This window comes from Carassius gibelio, chromosome A10 (assembly GCF_023724105.1).
Source record: "Carassius gibelio isolate Cgi1373 ecotype wild population from Czech Republic chromosome A10, carGib1.2-hapl.c, whole genome shotgun sequence".
Lineage (NCBI taxonomy): Eukaryota > Metazoa > Chordata > Actinopteri > Cypriniformes > Cyprinidae > Carassius > Carassius gibelio.
In genome coordinates this window covers 7,317,412-7,341,792 of record NC_068380.1, presented here as the reverse complement: position 1 = coordinate 7,341,792, position 24,381 = coordinate 7,317,412, and the positions used below count along the sequence as shown (strand labels likewise).

The following is a 24,381-nucleotide window of genomic DNA, read 5'->3' as shown; positions in this document are numbered from 1 at the left end:
TTTTTTGGACTGATCAAACATTATGTATTTCCTTCTATGTTTAGGTTTTTAAACAAATTTGTGGCAAACATAAACTATTCAAAAGGTGCTCCACAGGGCCACCATGGAAATAGAGGATTTCAAACTGGCTTATACTGTATGATGATCACATTTCATATCACTCCTAATGCTCCTTTATTTCAGAAAAAAAAGTCCATATAAATCTATGCTAGAACCTTCAACACAAAGAATACCAGAGCAGCATTAAAAAAATGTAACTGATATATTAAAAAATATTTATATTTTTTTATTATTTAAAAAAAAATTGTTAGACTGAAATCTTAAGTCCTAATTAAATGATTTTTAGCGTTTAACGTTGGTAGTCACGCAAATGTTATTATACCCTACTACTTCTGGAAAAACAGTTTTATGAAGCATGACCTTTTAATCTCTTTGTGACCTATTAGAAGGGAACCCCGCTGATAATAAATCGGGTTATTAAGTTAATTCAGTTCAGGACTCGCTCTAATTATAAAACGATCCTAAAATAGAGCGGACTGTGTCTGCGTCTTCAGCTAATCGCTCTCGTGTGTCTGCTGGGGGATTTATAGGAATGAATCAGGTTAAAAGGGGCACACAAGTCTGTCCCATGTTCGCTGCATTTGGTCTTTCGGTGTTTTGAACGAATCTTTTAAACGAACGAGTCGTTTTCGTTCACTTCCATTCATCAATGAGTCATCTCAGAGCATGTCGTTTGTGAACAAACCGAATGAACTACTAGGACTTCTCGTTCATTAATGAAATAAAAAAGCATCGTGCTGAAGATGCTTGATTCTATTGACTCGGTTAAGTGATTCAAAGAATCATTCACTACTGGAGCATCCTGCAGACTGGGACACAGAAAGCATCAATGGAGGAGTGTAAACAAACCATTTTAGTGAAAAGATTCATGTCGTTTATATTAATCAAAATCCCTAACATCAGTAGACAGATAAATTAAGCCTTGATTCATGTCATTTATATTTAAAAAATCCCGAAAATTATTAGGCAGATAAATTAAACCTTAATATACATAATGTAGTATTTAAATGTATAAAAATAGACTTTACATGTAACGTTACAATGATACGATAGAGCATGTCTAATAGTATAAAGGCAGAGAAATCCTGCAGTCAGTCTCGCGCAGTGAGTTATGACGAGTCTCGCGACAGTTCCACGCTATTCATCAACTTCACTCTTGTTTTTTTGGAGCGTCCCGAGAGACTGTCGAGATGGAGATAAAAAACAGGGGTGCTTTGAAAATCGCTAGATTCAGTACCTCGTACATTCAGTGCCCTCGACGCATGCACAACGTGTCTTGTACCACGCAAAGTGTGTTAATATGTTTGTAATATACCATACTGTAAAACTGAATAGTTTTTTATTCATTAAATAATTCAGTCTGCTATGTTTTTCCCCTCTCCCGCGAGTGGTACGTTCCGCGGGGTGGCGGAAGTCTCGCTCTGCCATGTTGAGCGCTTTGTTTCTGTGAGTGAGACGCGATGATGGAGCAGAGCTGGAGCTCTTTCTTATTCCAGGTGAGAAACTCTCTTTCTCAAACACACACGCACATTCACACTCACAACCCGTCCGTGCGCCGCTCACTCATGCTACCGGCCTGCCTGCTTCAGTCTGCTTTATCAACAGAGATATTTGAAAAGGCGCAGTTGGAGCAAAACAATAGTAGATGAGTCCCGGGCACCCAACTGCGCTCCCTCTATAGTTACCCCTCTATCTCTGTAGATCTAACTTATCCTTATATCCCTCTTTACCCCTCTTATCTAACTCTATAATGTAGCCATGTGTACATTATTTTACTCTATCTCTCTCATTTTGTAGATCTTTCCTTCTGTCCCCCGTTTAATCATCTGTCTGTACTCCATCTATCCCGCTATATTTCTCTGTTATCCGGTCACTATCTCCATCTCTCTTCCATCTAACTTATCTTTTCCTCTGTAGATCTCTATGTATTTATTCATCTCCCCATTCACTCTTTTATAGATATTTCACTCTTTTATAGAATTTCACTCTGTCTGTCTCTGTTTGTTCCTCTGTCTTCCAATTCCATCTATCTCCCTTTGTAGATCAGTCCATTATCAGTTCCTCGATCACTTTATGTTTTTATATACCTCTGTTTAAGGTTCCTATAGTCATGGAATTTTTATTTTATTTAAAAAAAAAAAAAATTTTTAAGCAGGGAAAAGTTACCGAACACAAAATGAAAAAAGTTATGGAAATCTCTTTAGACTATATTTATATATTTTTTTTGTATTTAAATTTTTAATTTGGTGGAAATATTTTTTTGTGACATGTATAAAATGGTAACATAATTTTGCATACATTGTAAAATTATAACAACATATTTATTACAACAAAAGTTATAGATAACCATTAGTCGAAAGGTTTGGGAACCATCTTTCTGTCTATATATCAGTTTTGGGACCGCAAGAATTGGAAAAATAATAAGCTGTAGTGAGTGACTCAGATCCTGAGGACTTGTTCACATTTAAACTCACTTTATGAGGTGTTCTGTTGAATTGCTTTTTGCTTAGTCACTTCTATCCTCAGGCTTTAGTTTAACTTTCTGCTTTCCATTATACCTTTTACAAAATGCATTGGTTCATATTGCACCTGGTCCCTCTGTGTGATTTTCTCCAACCAGATGCATGTACATAAATATTGTTGAAGATCATATTTATCATGCCTTGTGATCACAGAGCTTTTGATGTTAGTGAGAGTTTTACTGGTTGTACTGGTTGTTTTCAGCAAATGTTGAGCCATGTCGATGAGTTTACTTAACTGTTCTTTACTTTACATGTCTTCTTTTATGTTTGTTTATTACCTGTGTAATAGTTTGTTTAACATTGTGACCCATACTTACTATATAACTCTCCTGAATAGATTCTAGGAAACATATTTAAAAAAAAATGTACATAATAAACTCTTTTCTAATAAAGCTGATTTTAATTTGCAAGATTTTATTATATTTGCATAAGAAATGGATGTTTGGGGGTCCTGTCTTGCCCTGGAAGTGCAGCACGTCTGCGTCATTTCACAGTCAGTCCTCGGAAAGTGAGATTAGACAAGTTTGATCTAATGTGACACATGCCGCCACACGGGTTTTGCAGAGTTTCTTTTTTTTCTTGATAGAGCATCATAGTGGAAGTGGTGACTTTGGTGAGATTGCAGATCTCTCCTGATGGTAAACTTTAGTTTGAGGGGTGAATCGCTTCAGTGGGTGTTTAGTGACAGGGCATATCATTCAGGTGTCTGGGGAAGCGGACCTGGTTTAAGTTGGTTTTGATAAACTAGTTGACTTCACAAATTGGTTGTTGGACAGCTAGTTGGTCGTTGTGAAGCAGAATGACCTAGTATAGCCTAGAGAAAGTAGAAATCCCGTAATCCATTTATCACCGAGCTGACTCATGAAACATCCTTCGTTTGTTGATCAGACACAGAGCGCTAGATGCGCATCAGACCTGCTCTCTTATCTCCGGGACCCAGCTGCTGCTTGTATTTTGAATTCAGAACTGCCTTAGACTTTCATATTTACTTAAGCTGAAGATAAAATTTTCATGATGAATGAAAATGGTGACGTCTGACCGTCTGGGATGTGAGCATTGCTCATCTGAGAATGTTTTTGGAGTCTGTGCCTCGGTTGACTCATCAGAGTGGAAATGTTTGCTGGGACGTTTTCTTAAATGTTTCATGAAGCATCACAGTTAGGATGGGGTGATATGGTGCCAGTATATATCAAGAAACCGTATGAATTGTGGCAACACATATGTCTGTTATACCATTTATACCACAAATTATCCAAAGGTGTGGTTTCATCATAATTTCAGCTCTTTTACAGTGATATAAACGTGGCTTATATTTACAGTGTATTACAGCCTTGATTATATGATGTGTTTTTGCACTGATGCCAAATTTATTCAACGGAAGAAAGAAACTCATTCAGGTTTAAAACAACTTGAGAGTAAGTGAATGATGATGACATAATTATTTTTTCTATTTATTTCTAATTCTTTAGTCTACTCACAGGTTTTCAATAATGTATTTAATTAAAACACTTATTTAAAGTATTTACATCAATAGATTATTGAAAAAAAGTTAATTATTAATCAGTCAATTATTAATCAATAATTTTATTACATTAAATTAATATATATGCTCTAAATAGTTTTCCCTGCTCCAAGCATCGCTGGGCTCCTCGATGTGGCAACACATGAATGAGGGAAAGTTACGTTAACATAAGTTGACTAGCTTAAGAAAAAGAGTTTTTTAATGGGGTGTAGACAGCAGTGTTAGTAAAATAATAGATAACCCAAAAATGTTTAAGTCTGAAGTCTGGACCCACTTCAGCTTTTATAACATTGATGGGACAAACAGACTCGACAAGAGAGTACGCAATATGCAAGAACTGGATTATTTGCATGTGCTTTAAAGCCTTGCTGGTTAAACAATTCATTCATGGGCTTTTCTTGCGTGCACACCTTAAGTGCAGGCGCTCTAAAAAGACTTTCAAAGAGCGCTTGATTACTGGATCTTTCGTGTCTGATTGCGCTAATGCTGTCAAAAACACAAAAGGTTTACAAACACAGTTGATTATGTCTAAAGTGAAGGTAAACAGTTGAGAGAAAAACGGATGCATGCAGCTCTTAAATTGACAGCAGACTAATTGTAGTAAACATGCTGCTGCTAATCATTAAAAGGACCCAAGAATTACAATTCTGTCATTATTTATTCACTCTCATGTTGTCTCTAACCTTTTTTTATTTTATTTTTTCCATGTGCTTAATGTGAATATGAGGATATTTTGGGTAACCAAACAGTTGCTGGTCCCCAATAACTTTGATAGAAGGAAAAAAAGACTGCTGACCAGCAACTGTTTGGTTACCCACATTCTTCAAAAAAAAAAAAAACTTATGTTCAGCAGGAGAAAGAAACTAATTCAGGTTTAAAACAATTTGAGATTAAGTAAATGATGACAGAATTTTCATCAGTTTGAACTTGAGAGAACCTGCACTTAATCTTTTCACAGGCATTTTGTTTTCATAGTTAGACATAGTGTTGTCAAAAGCCCTTGTACTTCATAACTAATTCGGTATTACAAAAATGAAAATGTTACGGTACCAGGTTTTTTTTTTTTAAGTATAGGTGGTACAGAGTACCCGGTCAACCCAGTTCTTGATGCGCTATCTGAGAGGTGCGCAGATGCACTCTCTTCATAAAATCACTGCGACGTGGCGACATCAAAATGATGAAACACACCAAACTAACAAAACACTTTAAAGACAGTCGCCTCGATCAAATGGAAGAGTTCAAGCAGGTAAGTTTCATTGTTTTTCCTATACATTGATTTATTTGTGGCTCCTGGTCACAATATCATATAATGCCTGAGCAGCGTTTGAGAGCGCAGGCATAGTGCTTTTTTGATTACAACCATTACCGGAGAAACCTATATCTTTCCCAGATTGAAATGAATGCTGTAATTAGAGTAATTAATCGTTAGCATAAGCACAGTTGACACTAATATAATGAGCAATGGAATGAAGTTTCTTTAACTATTTAATGCTCCTATAATTTTTATTACGGTAAAAAAAAAGAAAACAGGAGGACATGACGATATTTACTATTTTTACACACCAGATGCTTTTACATGAATTGTGAATCTAAAATATGCATTTTAGAGAAAATATCAGCGAGAAAAGCAGTTCTGGTGCCTTTAATTTTTTTTATCTAACTTAGTTATTCTTGGCTTTAAAAATTAAATATGTACACAGTTTGGATTAAATAAAAGTATAGTCAAGTGTTTTAATTAGCATGTTTTTGCGTTTTGCTTTAGTACCGAAGTTGGTACATAGAACCGTGGATTTTCCCTTATATCGGTACCGAATACTGAAAATTTGGTACTGTGACAAGTTAGACAGATATCGTGATGTATCATGGATTGTCTAGCAATATATAAATTGCTGTATCGTAGGGCTGGGCGATATCACCATCACCTGCTTTCAGATGGAGCGGCGTTTAATACACAGAGCCATAGTTCACTGACAAGCTACATAATATTGCATTCGTTATCAAAGGCAATTCATATGCCTTTGGGGGGGGGTAGTGGACCTGCCGTAGAGTCAATTGGTTGTTCTTGGAGATAGCGGATTAACTCCGTGTCAGCGCACGTTCTGATCGGTAAAAGGGCAGAGATTTCAGACCTCTGTTTATTAAGGAGATCTGTCACAAAACTCATCATCTGCGCAAACGTTTTTTGAGCAAATGAAGCCGCACCCGCCCGCCATCCGCTGATTGTTTTGCGGTCTATGGCAATGCAATGCTTTGCTGATGCGAGCCGCAAAAAAAAGCCATTGTCTGTTCTAGAAAGGATGCAGCAAAGATATTTAATGCTAATGTATGAGGCATAGGCCTACGCTGAGTATCATTTACGATGAGATGCGCTCTAGTTCACAGTGCAGTGCAAGTGAACGCGGCGCGCTGGTGCTTCCATGTCACGGTTATCATTGTCTGCTATATTTGCTTTTTATTTATTAAAATACATGCAATTGGTTGATGAAACATTTATTAAAATTAAGATAAAATTTGTACAAAACGAAATTCGTTTTTAAGAAAGGTTTTCTACAAAGCAAAATTTTATGAAGTGGTAAATATCATGTCTGACGATTTACAAAACTTCATTAAGTGGTAAAAACCATGTCTCCCGATATATTGCGCATCTTATGATCCTATCTAAAAAATGAAAATAATTTTTGATAAAAAATGTTTGTAAAAAATATTTTAATGACACGGTTTTGGCGGTTATATACTAACCGTCACACCCCTAATTGTATACGGTTACTGTGGTATAATGTCTGATAGCATGATGTAAGATTGTGATCATAACACCCACCCCAGTCCCAGTGTAACACAGGCTTTAAGCGTCTGTGAAAATGTGTGAACTGCTGGGAGATTGTGGATTGGGTTTTGTCCTTTAGGGTCTAATAGTTGTAAACAGCTTGGTTGTGTAGTGTTATGAGCTGTCCGCCTTCCCACAAGCTCCCTGTTCCTTTTGTACTGTTTGTTTTGCCCGTTTAATCACCCTTTCTTCTTTGCTGTTTCTTTTCTAATTCAAATTTAAGTAAGCTTTACTCGAAAATGAATTGCCATGTGTTTCAGCATCCAGTCCGGGCCTGTTGCGGATCTCCATTGTGTGACCGCTGGCTTTTCAAAACTCCTTATTCTCTCGCTGAACTCGTTTTCTCTGTTATTTACGTTACACTGACCTCAGCCTTCAGAGCCGATTTGTATCAAAATTGTCAGAGTGGCGTGAAGACGCAGCAGGGCTACAGTCATTCTGTCTCACATGCTCGCAAAGTTCACACACACGCATGCAGTGGCCTAGTCTAGACGCGCATCCCCAGACGTACCCAGTAAATTGATGAGTGGGATGCTAGGAAGTGAGCGAGCAGGTGTGTGTGTAGATATGTGGTTCTCCTCATGAATAGAGGAACCAAATCGGAGAAGACTCCTGCACAAAGACCCCCTGCGGATCCGTGAGGGCATCCCCGCTCCGATTTGTATCCATCACAATAGAGCAGATGAAATAAGGAGCAGAAAGAAGCGTTCATTTCTCTTGTCCTGCGTCTGCCTGCGTTGTGGTCAGCCCTGTGAGATGGATGGATGACGCTGAATGGGAGAGGTCAGGTATTTAACCCTGCCCTCTCCGTGATTGCAGGAGATCGTGCATCTTAATTGCGATGTCCCTTCTTTTTTGAGCCTGCAGAGACCAATGGTAGTGTGTGTGCGTGTGTGTATGTGTGGGTATGTGTGTATATATATGTGTGTGTATATATATGTGTGTGTATATATATATATATATATATATATATATATATATATATATATATATATATATATATATATATATATATATATGTGTATAGTTTATATGTATAGTATATATGTACTGTATACCTCATGCAAGGCTTTGCAAGCCAAATATTCATCAAATAAGCATGCTAAATATCAAAATATCTTTTTAGCACAAAACTATTATCGTCATTTTGAAATTTGAGAGACAATTACTCAATTACGGTTTTACAACAATTGTACAGGTTTTAGCATCTGCAGTCACTTTGAGCATTCTAAAACCCTCTTTATCATGTTGAAAAATATTTTTTATAAATGAACTAGTCCACTTCACTCACTAATCAGTTAGCTTATAGGATGATTAGTGAACCCTTCCTTATGTTTCCTTTGCCTCTGAGAATTGACAGCCCTAATAATGCCGCCTTTGACCCTTTGCTGACTTTGTTCATGGTTTAAAATCTGCATCTGGATTTTTTTTTATTTTTTTGCTCATTAGTTGTGTGCAGTTGGGTAAGGATTATTATTTTTTTTTTACCAAGCTGGTTTTGTGCCGTTTCTTGGTTTGTGGGGGCTGTGCCTGTTTTAGATGCTCCATTGAACATCAATAGTGGGTGAACAGGGCGTTTGCTGAACTTTATCAGGTCTTTTAAGCGCCTCAGGCTGTGGTAGGGTTGAGAAGTTAGATTCCTTTTGGTGAACCACTTCGTTAGGTCAGTTCATGGATGCATTGGATTTAACTTGTTCGCCAAGACCCAGTTTGGCAATTGATGTGATCGTTGTATATTCTTTCCCTCTCATTTGTCTCGGTGTTGTGGCTCAGAGATCAGTGTCTGCCAGAGTAGGTTGTGATGTAGGTTAGCAGTGAGTGTCTGTAAGCTTTTGCCCCTGGCTGTGTAAACAAATCCCACAAGCTGCTCTGTGTGTGTGTGTGTGTGTGTAAGAGAGGACTAAAGGAGAGCGTCCAGCCTCCCAGAAGCCTCAGTAAACAAATAAACAAACATCCTCTGTTTCCAGGTGGGTTTCACTTGTGTGTTTAAGCTCGCTGCATCCTAATTCAGATACATCTATGCTCTGAAAGTAAATAATTCACTCATAATGGTTAAGTATAGACTTTTTGAGTTGTAGTAGGACAATATGTCACTATTGTCACAAAACCACATCATAAAAATATCATGCATTTTTTAAACTGCTGTGGCAACATCTGGCGTGCACAGATGTTAACTTTGAAAGTCAATCCATTTCTGTATTCATTGTTGTATTTGTGAAAGTTTTTATTTGTGAAAGTTATCCAATGTATTTTTACAGTACAGTAAATACAGTAACATTGTAAAATATTATTACAATTATTTATTGTAATAATTGTAATAAAATATTATTACAATTTATTTATTCAGCGTTACATGATCTTTCAGAAATCATTCTAATATGCTGACTTGTTGCCCCAGAAAAGTTTCTTTAAAATGATTAGTGTTGAAAAGAGTTTTGCTACTTAATATTTTTATTGAAACCATGATACATTTTTCAGGATTCTTTGATGGATAAGAACAGCAATTTATTTGAAATAGAATTTTTCATAACATTATGAATGTCTTTGCTGTAGGGGTGTAACGGTACGTGTATTCGTACCGGACCGTTTCGGTACAGGGCTTTCGGTACCGAATGCAATATTTTGTGTGCAGAACATAGGTACATTTTCGTGTTTCCAAACAAACATATTAAGTGGCTGAAGTCTCCGCGTTCAGCACAAATCCTGCCCTGCAGCTGATTCTAAGGCCAGCGACACACTGGATGCGTGGCATGTCTTTACACACCAGAATCAAGCCTGGCGTGCTGCTGCTAAAGTAGGTGACATAGAGGGAGGCCGCCGACAGACCAGGCTCTTGTCTTCACGACAACATCTATACATCATTTGGGCATAAATATAAAGCCTACTGATAAAGGACACTGTCTGTTGGTGGCAAAATAGACTATGTTTGACAGGTGCAATAAGCCAGTGTGTCTCCGGCCTAAGGTTTTCAAAAGGCATCACGCGAGTGTGAACATCACTACAACTAGGAAAAAAAACGATTGTATTTCAAACGCAGCACCCGTCAGCATTTAAACAGACCTTTGCTCTTAAATACGATCGGTACAACGCAATAACGAAATCGGAACAGGTCTAAAAACTGAAACTGTTGATGCTGCAACTTTACACTTTGGAAAAGTTATATATATTTTTTAAATATGAGCAAACCTACAAGCTGGGATTGGTAATGCTGCACTGTAATCATAGTTATTTATTTATATTTTTCATTATATTTTATTATATGATATTAGTTTGAGACAGAGTATTTTATTTAGCGGAGAATAGGCTTGTTGCGATATTCGGTGTTACCGGTGATACACAGTGTTTAACCCACCTACCGGTCATAGCACTTGACCACCGGCACCGTCCCCATCGTGTTGAAGTTTTAGCCTATAGCAATAAAGCACTTAATTCAGTTAGTGACTACGTGCCTTCGTAATTTAGCGTAAGGGGAACGAGTGCCGCAGTAAAGCAGCAGGTGTCCAATTTCATTTATCATTTGAGGAGAGTAGGGCGAGCTAACTGGCAAAGGATGGCGGAAGATCTGGTTTCAAAGCGAAATGCAAAAGCACCTATTTGGAAATATTTTGGATTCAAACCAAATGCCAACAGGGAACCTGAAAAACGTTAACGAGGCAACCTGTAAACTTTGCCTGATGAAAGTGGCAGCATCCGGAGGTAACACTTCGAATTTACATGCACATCTTCAAGCACACCACAAAATGAAGCGGCCAAGATGGGTCCAGCGGCAAAAAATCGACCACAAAAGCCTGACACACAAACACAGCCTTCGATAAGTGGTGCATTTGCGCGATGCACAAAATATAAAAGGGACAGTGCGAGGTGGAACACGTGCACTGACGCAGGGACGAAATACATATGCAAAGAAATGATTTTAACAGCTTAACGTGAGTAAAATTTTTATATTCGTTTTTTTTTGCACTTAAGTGTCCAGTGAAGTTTTTGATAATCGTTCGTTTCATAATTCGATGGTTGTGCGTTTTTTGTTTTTTTTTTTTGCTGAAAAAGTCAGGCACTTTTAACGAATAGTGAATTTTTAAAATATAATTTCTTGTTTGATACTTGCACGATGTGTGCAGTGGTTCGTTTTGTTAATAAAAGCACTTTAAAGGTGTTTCATAAGTGCTTTTGTTTAGTTTTTGCATTGTGTGTTAAGTTATTATTCATTTTGCAATAAAGATGTGTGTAATACAAGCGAGTGTCTTATTGTTTTGTTTTTATTAAGAATAAAATTAACCCATGATTAATTCAAACAAATGCTACTGAATTGCCGCTAATTAAAGTGAAAGTAAATTGAGACTTGTGCACGTTTGCACGACCGCATTTTCGGCCACCCGAAATCCCTGACACGCAACCCCGGTGACACGGGATTACCGTTTTTTTTACATGTCGATTAACCGGTGGAAAAAAATCCGTCACCGCAACATCCCTAGTGGAGAACTTTGCAGCAGTATTTTATTTCTTATTCTTTTTTAAATTATGTATATATATATATATATATATATATATATAACTAAAAAGTACTTAAAGTGTAAACAAATTGTTAAAAAAAAGTTTATTGTAATGAAAAACCTGCAGTTTAATGTTTTCATTTCTTTCCCTTAACTGTACTGAAAATGAACCGAACAGTGACTTTAAAACCGAGGTACGTACCGAACCGTGATTTTTGCATACCGTTCTGGACTTTAGTTTGATATCTAATATTAACCAATATATTGCTTATCAAATTTTAAATATAAATATCTTTCACAATCCTGTCCGTCAAACACAACTATCTGTAGTGTAAGTGCTGCATGGCTCTTGTTTTCTCTGTAAAGTCCTAGTCATCTCGTTCACAGGTTTAGCTGAGTTTGTTCCTGACCCGCTGAATCATCTCGCTTGTGTTACAGTTAATTTTGCAGTCACATGTTGAACCGAGAGTATCTCAGCAGATCGGTTTACGCTGGACAGATTTAGATTCCTCTGAGGCACTACGATGTTTTTGAGTTCAGTTAATCAGAGCACACAGCCTCTGCCCGGTACCCAGCATTCGTGCCAACATGTGCTCGGTCATGACTGCAGCCTAATCGGTGTCATTAGTTTGGGGCCTAGATGATATTTTTGATAACTCTGAATCAGGAATTCTGAATCCAGTCATTAGCCCAGCATGCTTTTCTGTGGTTGAAGAGGGGAAACCTGACTCATTTGATTTAATGAGAAGTTTCTCAATGGAGTGCCTTTTCGTCCTGCCAGCTGTCGACTCCAGTGTGTTTGTATGTATGTAACGTGAGCGTGTGTGTTCATTCCTGAACTTCTGCTCATCGTTAGTCACCCCACAGGCTGCCGGATGTGCTGATGGGAACAGAACACACACACACACACACAAAAAAACTCTGTGCAAGATAGACTTCTTCATCTGCATCAGTGAAATCAGAGTTTTTAAACTCTGTTCAAACACACTGGAGTCCAAGAATAAAATTTTCCAAAGAAATTGCCTTTTTTAACCTGAGGAAAATAAAAGTAATGTGTGGAATATGTGGTTGTGTGTGCATATGTATTCTATAGGGGTGTGCCGGTTTCAGAATTGGTGATGACGGTTATGACGTGAGACAAATGTAGCGGATCTGCCTTAGAGTCAATTGGTTGTTCTTGGAGATAGCGGGTTAACTCCGTGTCAGCGCGCGTTCTGATCGGTAAAGGGGCAGAGATTTCAGACCTCCGTTTATTAAGAAGAACTGTCACAAAACTCATCATCCACACCAACGTTTTTTGAGCAAATTTCAAAGACGCACCCGCCCGCCATCCGCTGATTGTTTTGCGGTCTATGGACGATGCAATGCTTTGCCGATGCGAGCCGCAAAAAAAAGCCATTGTCTGTTCTAGAAAGGATGCAGCAAAGATATTTAATGCTAATGTATGAGGTATAGGCCTACGCTGAGTATCATTTACGATGAGATGCGCTCTAGTTCACAGTGCAGTGCAAGTGAACGCGGTGCGCTGGTGCTTCCATGTCACGGTTATCATTGTCTGCTATATTTGCTTTTTATTTATTAAAATACATGCAATTTGTTGATGAAACATTTATTAAAATTAAGATAAAATTTGTTCAAATTCGTTTTTAAGAAAGGTTTTCTACAAAGCAAAATTTAATGAAGTGGTAAATATCATGTCTGAGGATTTACAAAACTTCATTAAGTGATAAAAACCATGTCTCCCGATATATTGCGCATCTTATGATCCTATCTAAAAAATGAAAATAATCTTTGATAAAAAATGTTTGTAAAAAATATTTTAATGACACGGTTTTGGCGGTTATAGAGTTCTGATGACAGTGTTCAACTATAACCGCCGGTCTCATGGTTATATACTAACCGTCACACCCCTAGTATTCTATCATTTAATACAAATATATATATAAGTTATTATAAGTTTTTTTTTTTTTCTAGTTTTTGCAGGTTATGTAAATATTAAAGCTGCCTGGTTTCACTTAAAGCTAGAGTTGTTCCGGTTCCGATACTAGTATCGGAAATATCTCCGATACCACAACAAATTCTGGCATCGGCATCGGCGAGTACATGAACCCATATACCGATCCGATACCATTTTCTTAAAAAATACCTAGTTATGACCGCAAGCTTTGCCTAACTGCTGCACGGTTCTTCTTCGCTGCTCAAAATGCATTGAAAACACAGGAAGTTGTGCTGTGTTGCCACAAGCAACCCCTGTTTAGAGCAGCGAAGAAGAAATGAAAACGCGTTAGCAGCCCTTATCTATATATGACTGGATCACTCATCACATTCTAAACTGCCAAAACACAGTGAAGCCGCTACTATATTATAGATCAGTGGTTAGCAGTATGTCTCTGTAGTACCGGTAGTTACAGACTCTCAAGTATATTCAGTACCGGCAGCTGCGTTCAGTCGCTTCCGTGTAAGTCAAAGCGCAGGGCTCCAGACAGTAGCCGAATATATACTAGTGTCTGTGAATATTAAACTGCAAAATACTATTTAAATATTACTCCCGCAAAATCTACATCTCTGTGGGTGACTGGCACAGATGCGCGAGAGCTCGCTGTTTTGTAGTCTCTGCTGTGTGTCATGAGGACACGAACGCATAAACCGTCACTTCATGAGAATTTACCGTTTCATTTGAGAATACTGTCATATCATAAACACAGACACTCAAAGATCTTCATGGCAGCCCATTAAAATAAATGTTTGGTTTACATGAGTAAATTGACAATATATAAAGCTACTGTTGTAGCCTACAGTAATAATAATACGTCTCTATAATAATAATAATTATGCCTAGATGGTTGCTTGTTTTTTACTTGTTTTGTTGTAAAGAGATTATCTGATTAATAGATCTTTTTTTATATTCCTAGACTTATTTGTTGCAGTTTTTTTATACAGTTATATTGTAAAACTTAAATACCTTTTTTAGTTTGCGGTGTTAGATTTTTGGCTGCATTTGAAGTTCTTTTTTGCATATGAAAATAAATAATACTGTCAAATTCATGTTAGATAATAAAAATACTGTAATAAATACAGTAGTTCACCATGTATTTGTTCATGTTTTATTGAGGGATCTGTCTGAAGCACACCATAAAAAGAATTCTAGCAATTTACACAGGGCTAGTAGTATATACAGCTGTATATACAGATACACACCCAGGTATCGGATCAGTACTCGGTATCGGCCGATACCCTGAGCCCAGGTATCGGAATCGGTATCGGGAAGAGAAAAAGGGTATCGGAACATCTCTACTTAAAGCACGTTAAATTCTCTATGTATATCATAAATACGTAAACCTGTTTAAAAATAAAACCGTTTTGGATTTATTATATTTCTCTGAATTTATTTTTAAATAGACAACGATTTTATAATGATTGATTTTGAGGGGATTTAATTTATTATTCTGATCTTATTATTATATTATCTCATTCTATTTTAATAGTATTCTATTTTTATTCTTATTCTATCAGTTTCTTTTTATTTTGTTTCTTTTTATTATTTGTATATTTGTTTGATTTATTTTATTTGTTATTATTCAAATTTTATTTCATTCTAATTTTTTTTTTATTTTATTCTAAAAAAGTATTTTATTTTTATCTCATTCATTGTCCATTTTTAAGTATTTTATTCTGTTATTAATTCTTTTTATTAAGCACAGAATCTCAATATATTATATATTTAATTATATATATTATATAATATAACATCTATCAGCCATAATTATAGTTAGCATTGTAAATTTCCTTTTTTTTTTTTTTTTTTGTCAGTGCATCGCTGTTTTTAACCCCTCTGCCGGGTTCTGTCTTCTCCTTCCAGCAGGCTAATGAAGCCCTTCACCACCAGCACCATGTGGCCCCGAGCAGCCTGCTGCCACTGCTGAACTCTGAGCCACAGGACCAGAAGCCTGTGATGCCCATTCTACTGGACCACAAGCCCCCCGTCAGTGCCGCCGAGCTCCTCAAGGACAACGTAGCCAGTGGGACAGGGGGAGGAGGGGGTGGGAATGCCGGAGGAGGTGGTCCAATGCCCGTGATCAAGAAAGAGCACAAGAGCAAGACGCCATTCATCTGCGGCTACTGCAACAAGGCCTTCCGTGACAGCTACCACCTCCGCCGGCATGAGTCCTGCCACACCGGCATCAAAATGGTGTCCAGACCCAAAAAAACGGCGCAAGCCGCACCAACCATGGTCCCACTCATCTCCACCATGTCCCGTGAGACCACGGGCGACCCTGCCTACATCTCAACCATTGCTGGCATCCTTTCCACGGCGACTACTTCCACGTCCTCCTCTTCTACCATCATGTCCCCGATGTCCATGTCCAATGTGACCCAACACAGTGCCCCCAAAAAGCCACCCAAACCTGTAAAGAAGAACCATGGCTGTGAAATGTGCGGGAAAGCCTTCCGGGACGTTTACCATCTGAACCGTCACAAGCTGTCACACTCGGACGAAAAACCATTCGAGTGTCCTATATGCCAGCAGCGCTTTAAGAGGAAAGATCGCATGACGTACCACGTGCGCTCACACGACGGAGGCGTCCACAAGCCTTACGTCTGTTCTGTGTGTGGAAAGGGCTTCTCGAGGTACGTGGAGCTTTTACACTTCTTGTCAGTTGGCTTAGATTTCGATATTAGGGATCTGAATTATAAGAAATGTAATGATTCTAATTCAGATTGCAATGAGCAATTCTGGTTCTTTAATGATTCCTAGAGTATTTTTGAGACAACTCCTTTTTTGATAACACACTATCGTTCAAACTTTTGGGATCAGCAAGTTTTTAGTTATACTTTAATACTTTTATCCAGCTAGGATGCATTAAATGGATGAAAAAAAAAGAAAGTAAATTGTAAACATTTTTTAAATATATATTATCTAATAATTGCTGTTCCTTTGAACTTCAACAAAAAATGCTGAAAACGTAATTATTACTGTTTTCACGCTAACGTGAAGCAGCAGCACAACTGTTTTCAACACTAATAATGTTTCTCGAGCAGCAAATCAGGATATTAGAATGATTTCTGAAGGTTCTTGTTACACTGACATTATAAACGACATTTAAGGAAATATCATATATTTTTTCATAATATACAGTTATTACTCATTTTGATTATAAATGCAGCCATGGTGAACATAAACTTTTTTTCAGGACCATAAAAGACCCGGGTACTTTTTTGCCCAGTAATGTATTTTAGTTTTTGTTATTGTAGCTATTAATTGTAATTTTTTTTTACAACAATTTATTTTTTTAATTAACTTTAAATACAGTACTTGAGCTGATTTATCTTTTAAAAGTTTTGAGTATAGTAACAGTTAATTGATTTTATTTTTTATTTGAAGTGATTTAATGTTGGTTGTGAATAAAAAAAATAGTTCTTAATATAAAGTATATATTTTCACTTTAACAATAATACTAGAAAATATACATTAATGGCAAATGTGACTCACTTCCGTACTTTCCGTATGAAATGAGGCTGTTTGTGGATTCTGATGATGTCAGTGTCTGTTGAAATATGTGTTCAAAGCTGGAGCTGAATCCACCATCTGCTGTTCTGATGATGTTAATGTCGTCTCGTTCCTATTGGCTGCTGCTGGCTGATTTATAGTTGCTGTGAATGGATCTGACTGGCTGCTTTTGTAGGGCCCAGCATGCCGAGGGTCTGCATGAACAGAAGGAGGAGGGGGTTATTCCCTCCTTGCCTCCTGTTTGTTCTGTCTTAGAGGATCAGTGCTGGGGTTTCCTTCGAGTCACTCAGGGGCTGCAGACACACGGCTGCTTTAGGAGTCTCGTTTATAGCTCTTCTATAACGTCCCTGAATATCTGGGAAAGCATCAGAGAGGCCTTGCTATCGTTGAAATTAATCCTCGGATTATATCACGCTCGGACACAAGTTAAAGCGCAGAGATAAAATGGTCTGTTTTAGGGCTCTGGCTGTTCCTGAGAGCACCACCTGAAAACAAACTGTCCCAATCTCCTCCGGCAGGTCGTGTCACGCTCATATTTAGTGCATTTTTAAAACCTAGATACAATTGTTCTCCCCCACATGCCCCTGTTCCTTTGCTTTCACTGTGTTATTTTGTTCCAAATTATAGAAAGATTTCAATGCTTTCGTTTTGAATATGAGAAGTTAATCTGATAGTCAAAATGTGTCATTTCAGTATTTTTGAGATACTAAAATAGATACTACAATTAATTTATAATACTTGACGGTTAGTTTTTATTATTGATTTGAATTAGTTTTTATTTTTGGTCATTTTTTACTTCAATTTTAATTGTTTAATGTCTATATAGTTCTAAATGTTCATTTGAGTTTTATTTTATCACTCCGTTTTAGATATTTTAGTGAAACTGAATGAAAATGATACGTTTCCTTGTGAACTTTTTTATGGGTTCAGTTTTTGTTTTATTTTAGTTAAGTAACTTTTAATTTTTGAAACACACTTTTGAGAATTTTGAAAATATATTCATTTTTACCTAAATTCAATGAAAGTGTACTATCATGAAATATTATTACAAATTTACAATTATTCTATTTGTGTGTGTATATATTCAAATGTATTTTACTCCTGTGATGGTAAAGCTGAATTTTCAGCAGCCATTAAGCTAATCTTCAGTGTCACATGAATGTGTTTTTGGAAGATGCTTTCTTACTAAACATTAAAACCAAACAGTATGGACAATCAAACTTATGTTCAGACCTGAACCTCTAGTGTGAAAGCAGCATCAGTTTGTGTTCTGTAAGCAGATGTGAATAGTAAATAGTAGCTAGTGTAGGTAAATATTTACTGTCAGCCACATCTACAAGCATGCGTTTTAGCTCAGAGGCAGACTCTGTAAACCTGTCTCTCCGAGGCAAAGTACAGCACCTGAGCCTGCTGGATGTGTTTTTCTGAAGTGCACACGGATGCTGCTGGTACCAAAATCCTCTGGCTTTGTTTCAGGAGCATGATGCTGTTTACTTTCTTAGCACGTTTTTCATTTTCATCTTTTTCAGGCCTGACCATCTCAGCTGCCACGTGAAGCATGTCCATTCTTCAGAGAGACCTTTCAAATGCCAAGTAACGGTAAGAACAGGAACCCATTTTTGGGATTTATGCAGTTGAGCCTCACAACTCTTTGCGTCTTTAGTTGCTGGCAGCCAAAAGATGGTAGGTTTGAACTCCATAAAGGGTTAATAATTAGGACTTAACATAGCATACATCAATTTGGATAATTCAAAGAAAACTGATTGAATTAGTGCCATAAATGATGTAATTCTGCATGTCTTGTGTCCGTTATAGGCCTGTACATCAGCCTTTGCCACCAAAGACAGACTTCGGTCACATATGATTCGGCACGAGGGGAAAGTCACTTGTAACGTGTGCGGAAAGATGCTGAGCGCCGCCTACATCACCAGCCACTTAAAAACACACGGCCAGAGCAACTACAACAATGCCTGTAACAAAGGTAAGTGCGACATGATTGGCTGCCCCAACAGTCAATCAGCCGCTAGTCTGTCCAATGACCCTCCCAGTCTGTCTCTGGGTGACTCATGTAGGTCTAACACCAACATCCTTCTAATAACCCTGTTCATCTTTACTCTGAGCTCTTTGCTGTCCCTTCAGCTCCCAACCTCTTTCCTACACACTCAAGTGCAATAGTTTATGAGAAGTGTCTTTTCATGCACAGTTGGGAGATTTTTAAACCTCTCTGAGAAGAACTGGCCAGGATGACAGTGTTGTTGTCTTTGAGTCCTACAACTTTTCAGAACATATTTTAGCATCCACAGTAATTTAATCCAGTGTTTTCATGATATCACATGTTATACTGAAAACTTTACTTCGTTTGGACCTCATCCCGTCCCAGGTGTTCTCCTGGTTTGACTAAAGCAGGTTTTAGGAGCTAGTGCAGAGCAGCATTTTCTAAAATGGAGAAAAATGGGTATCTGAAGAAGAACAACGAATCTTTGGAGTGAAATCTCTATAATATAGACGTGAGGGCAATTTTAAGCTATTTTTTTGTTAGCACTTCTGTTCGGAAAGATACATGAATATGTCTTCCGTGATTCTTTTTATTCAAAGTCCTGTGCCGTTTATGTTTGTTCGAGATTGTGATTCTTGGGAGTTGTTTAGACTTTTTTTTTTTTTTGGTTGTCCAATCCATCATGTTTGATTGGTCATGGCATTTGACTCATTTGTTCAGATCTTAAGTTAGTCAAGCATGTCAGTGGAGAAGACCAGTGCTTTGCTTTAGGCAGTAACTGCTCTGACTGAACCGGATCCTTTCTAAGGACGTGTTCGACAGGGTCAGCAGTAGGTCAAGGAGCAGATCTATTGAAAAGATGAAAATAGGTCAGCAGTAGTCTGGAAATGTGTGTCGTTTACTTTAATTAGAATTTAATGGATGTAGTTCACCCAAATTCATGTCTGCGGTCTCAGTTTGTCTCCGAGCTGTTGTGCTATTTAGGTGCCATTATGTGTACTTTTGGATAATTTTTCTTTCATGAATAAACCCACTGCTCCCCATCCCATAATCTACCTGTCTTGTAGTTTAATGTTTTTTTTTGTTTGTTTTTTTTTATATTTCTTTATTAGGATTTAGCTACATTATTGTTGTTGTTGTTGACTGTGAGTCTGTTTTAGTTTTTTTTCTCCATAGAATGTTAGAATTTGGTAGACTTGTATATTTTAATAGCTAAAATCTTCTGGTTTCAATACAGATTCTCTCTTTATCGACATAATCTGTGACCATGCTGTTTATTACCACAGAATTTTGTAATTCTATTAATATTGAAAGTATTTTGAAAACCATTTTTAATTGTATAGTATAATAATATGGTAAAATGTGTTTGAAAAAAAATATTGTATTATAATTTAATATATTTAATAGCTTTTTGATTATATTAATATATTATTTTGTCTCTCAGTTAAAAACAAATTCCATTATTTTGTATTATTATATTATGTTATACTATTAAGTTGTATAATACCTCAGAATTCAAAGATTAGTTAATAAATTGTTAACAGTAATGCCTTTATAATGTACAAATAATTTGTTTTTGTTTTTTTTTGCAAACGTCTGTCAACATGCTGTCTATATAGCTTTACCTGTATTGAACCTGCAGCATTCACATTAAATGGAAAACCTTTAGATTTTAACGTGATAGTCATGTCTGAATTCACACTGAGCATAAATGCTGCAGCCCTGCATTGTCACAAGTCCCATAATGCATCACTGCAGGCAGCTGCCTGCCCATCATAACCCTCTGTCTGTTTCTAAATAGGAGATTGGCAGTGGAACCACTCAGGGCTCAGAAAAGGTAAAAATGAAACGAAACAAAAAAGGTCGAAAGCAGATATATACACACATTAACAGTTTGCTGTCTCTGCTGTTGATAACAGGAAGTTCAATCACAAATGCTCACATACATCTTCTGGTCTGGTCTAGGTCTAGGTTTGCTATACTAGTGTAGATGCCCAGATAGTTTGGGAACAGAATACACCCAAACCCTCAAAAAAAGCGTTAACGCTTCTCCTGTCTCTTTCTCTTTCTCTAAGATAACAGTGACGTCTGCAACTCTGCCGCCACCACGCCAGTTACAGCCACAAACCCCATCACCACTGCAATGAACCGCGGCCACACCAGCCACCCTGTGACCATAGCAGCCCAGATGAACATCTCTACCAACACGGTCAACATCACGTCTCCCGTCAGCCTGCAGCACCCGGTTACCATCACCGGCCCAGTGAACATCGCATCAGTCAACATCCCAGCCACAGCGCCCATGAACATCGCCCACCCAGTGGCCATCACCACACCCATGTCCATGAACATCGCTACTCCGCTTAACATCGCCATGAGATCTATGGACTCTATGCCCTTCCTGTCCCAAATCTTACCGTCTTCTCACTGGTAGAACCAGGGGCGCTGACCAGCATTTTTGCCCTGACTGCCGTGCTACTGACGCCTGAGTGGCATGAACCAACCCATCCCATGGCTACATTGCAACACTAGCAGAAGATTTGCACGGATTTCCAACTCTCTCTGGCCTTCAAATATGTTTGCGTTTTGCGCACCTGCTGAGCAGCTCTCTAGCAAGGCATTTCGCAAACCCATCTGAGCACTTCAAACCCCGACGAAGGACATTTTTAAGGACAAATGCAATAATTGATGTGCATTTCGAATTTTTTTTTTTTTCATAAACAGTGCCGATGAGCACCTCAATGATTTTGAAGTGTAACCTGCTAATCGGTATTTAAGGAAATTAATTTGAAATGAACTGTTGCTTCCATTGGGAGGGAGGATTTTTACAATATTTTCTTACATTTAGATTTTGCGCAGAGGTGTGAGTGCGTGCGTGCATTTGTATGTGTGGCAAATCTGAAGCGGTACAGTAGAGAACTTTTTTATTGTTATTATTAATGGCGTTCATCATGTTTACAACTATTTGTTTTTTTAATGAGGGGAGGGCAGGTTCTTTCGCATATTGTTTATGTGGCCATTGTTAGCTGTTGCGTGTTTTCTTTTTGTATACAGAAGAAAACGTTTGGAGTAAGGATAGAGAGTCTTGAACTGAAAGCATATCCATAGTCTAATGAGGCAGTATTATCTAAATATAAATATCATGATGTGTCCCAAATGGTGCACTTGATGTGGTCGCTATGGTCTCATGGCCTTTGTTTGTGCAGACTACTACTCGACAGCCTGTGCAGCATTACTTCACCAAACCGTGGACTCGGAGAAGGACTGTAAGGGCCAAGTGTGTTTTTTGGGACAGGGATTATGAGCGTTAGATAACCAGCTCATTTAAAACAGCGCCATCTATTGGTTGGAGTACCACGTTGAAGACCTATAAAGGTTTAATTTGGATTTTTGCCTGTTAAAAGTATTTTATAACCTTGTTTTTAATATTTTTATATAATGTTTGCAAGATCCCTGTTCTAAAAAAAAAATTTTTACAAAGGAAATGTCCTGAGAATATGAAACGAATGTGAATAATACCAGGAAAATGCCTTGGAATTATTCATGTTTGTAAATATTTCACTTTGTTTTTATTTCTTTCCTGTGTGTGTGTTTTTTGTTTCAGGTTTTATTTCTATTTACTGTTGTTTGTTTTTTTTTGTTTTTTTTTTTTGTTAAATGTTTTTGTACGTTTTTTTTTTTTTTTCGTTTTGTTTTTTAGATTTGCTTTTTTATTTTAATTTTTTTATTATTATTATTATTTTTTTTTTATGTGTTATTTCAACAGCAGCACCATCCTGCTCATTTTATTTGGCTCCAGTGTTTTGGATTTTGTAGACCATTGTTTCCCGTAGCTAAAGCCCAGAAACACCATTTAAAATAAAACGCATGTCTTCAGTCTGAAATAATGGAGAATGTTTACAGACTGCCTCTGGAAATTTCTACACTGTGGTGGGTGGTTACGTGCTGGGCTGTGTGGACTAAAGAGTTTAATTGTTTTGTGTTAATGAGAACAATAGTATAAAGTAGGAAGTGTGAACTGTAATTCACTACACGGACCTGTCATCAATGTGAAGGAATTTAGGTATATATCGGCCACTTCCTCTACATGCTTCCTGTGGATGGAGCAGGTGCCAGAGAGAAGACTGCTGTAGTGAAAACACTAATTATTCGACTTGTATGCCAATTTTTTTTGTGGGTAGTTTTCCCACCGCATTATGTGATGTGATGATCTGGAGTGTCTGAATGGATGCCGTCCACCCCAGCACTGAGTCTCAGGAAGGGTATGCTTTTTCCTGATCAGACACACTGAATCCCTGATCCGTGTGTGTGTTTGTGTGTGTGTGTGTGAAGCATTTGATTCTCCCATCACACTAGAACAAACAAAAGCATGTTTCTATCGTTTACTTTGTGGGAGAGTGAGAATGCACATTTCTGCATTTCATGGTAGATGCATTACAATTGCCTCTTTTATTTGCCAAATTGAAACCAATTATGAAATCCAATGAAGTGAACATTTTTGAATTGAGTCTAATGTTGTTTGTTTTGATTCAGTTGATGAACTGGATGATTTTTGGAGCCCCTGTGAAAGCGGTTGAATGTATATGTTTGTACAGAAGTGTTTAGATCAGAAGATCTTAGAGAACAGATAGACATGTGAGCGAAGAAAAGCAAAATAACCTTTTATAAAACTTTTGTATTAGTACATTAACAATGGTAATTTTGTATATATGAAGACTAGGCTTTCTGAGTAGCAGAAAGAAAAACATTCCTACATTTTTTTTAAATGTAAGTTTGTCAGAAATAACTATGTAAACATGCGCAATGTTTTATGTGCCTTTTATTTGGATTGTCTAAATAAAAACTGTAAAACATGACTGCTACATGTGTGTGTAAGAGATCTACCATCATCTATTATCAATAATATTCTCTATTTATTCTTTTAGTTCAAATAAATTATTTTTGCTGGTCAGATTTGGAAACACTGATTGTTGAACCAACTTCTGGCTTTATTTTATTTAGTTATTTTGCATATATTTACTTATATGATTATAACTAGAATTTTTATTGTAGATTCATGCATTATTTATTTTGCATCAAAAACTAAATATTTCTGCTGGTGAAACAAAGTGTGGAAATACATCTCTGCAAAATGTGTTGCAGGCTTTATATTATTTTATTTTAAAAGAAATTCTCTTTCATCTCTAATTCATGGCTCTCCATCTGGCCCTGTTCCAATGGTCCCCTCCCCCTCCCCCACATACTGTTTTTTTTTTTTTCTTAGCAGAATCTCATATTGGTCGTAAGGACTAATTTCCATGTGCATTGGCTCCATTGGTGCGCGTTCACGGCCTCACGCTTGCCGCATCATTTGATCAGGCGTGACGCGCCCCTGGGATCCCAATACAATCAGCCCTGGGTTTAATCTCGTGTCCATGAGCAGGTGCTTCGGGTTCAAGGTCTTTTGTTTCACCCATAA

General features: G+C 37.4%; 1 protein-coding gene across 3 annotated transcripts; it reads left to right on the top strand.

The window, feature by feature from the left end:
• The first annotated feature begins 361 nt into the window (after window positions 1-361).
• LOC128020988 (vascular endothelial zinc finger 1) lies at window positions 362-23,779 on the top strand. 3 transcript variants are annotated; one of them, XM_052607836.1, is made up of 6 exons: window positions 362-1,556; window positions 15,281-16,047; window positions 18,457-18,526; window positions 18,743-18,908; window positions 20,725-20,760; window positions 20,999-23,779. In XM_052607836.1, the coding sequence occupies exons 1-6, from the start codon at window positions 1,521-1,523 to the stop codon at window positions 21,355-21,357; spliced, it is 1,434 nt and encodes a 477-aa protein (XP_052463796.1). In that variant the 5' UTR covers window positions 362-1,520; the 3' UTR covers window positions 21,358-23,779. The 3 variants fall into 3 exon arrangements, with proteins under 3 accessions (XP_052463796.1, XP_052463795.1, XP_052463797.1); XM_052607835.1 differs by having other exon boundaries at window positions 15,278-16,047; XM_052607837.1 differs by lacking the exon at window positions 20,725-20,760 and having other exon boundaries at window positions 15,278-16,047.
• The last annotated feature ends 602 nt before the right edge of the window (window positions 23,780-24,381 follow it).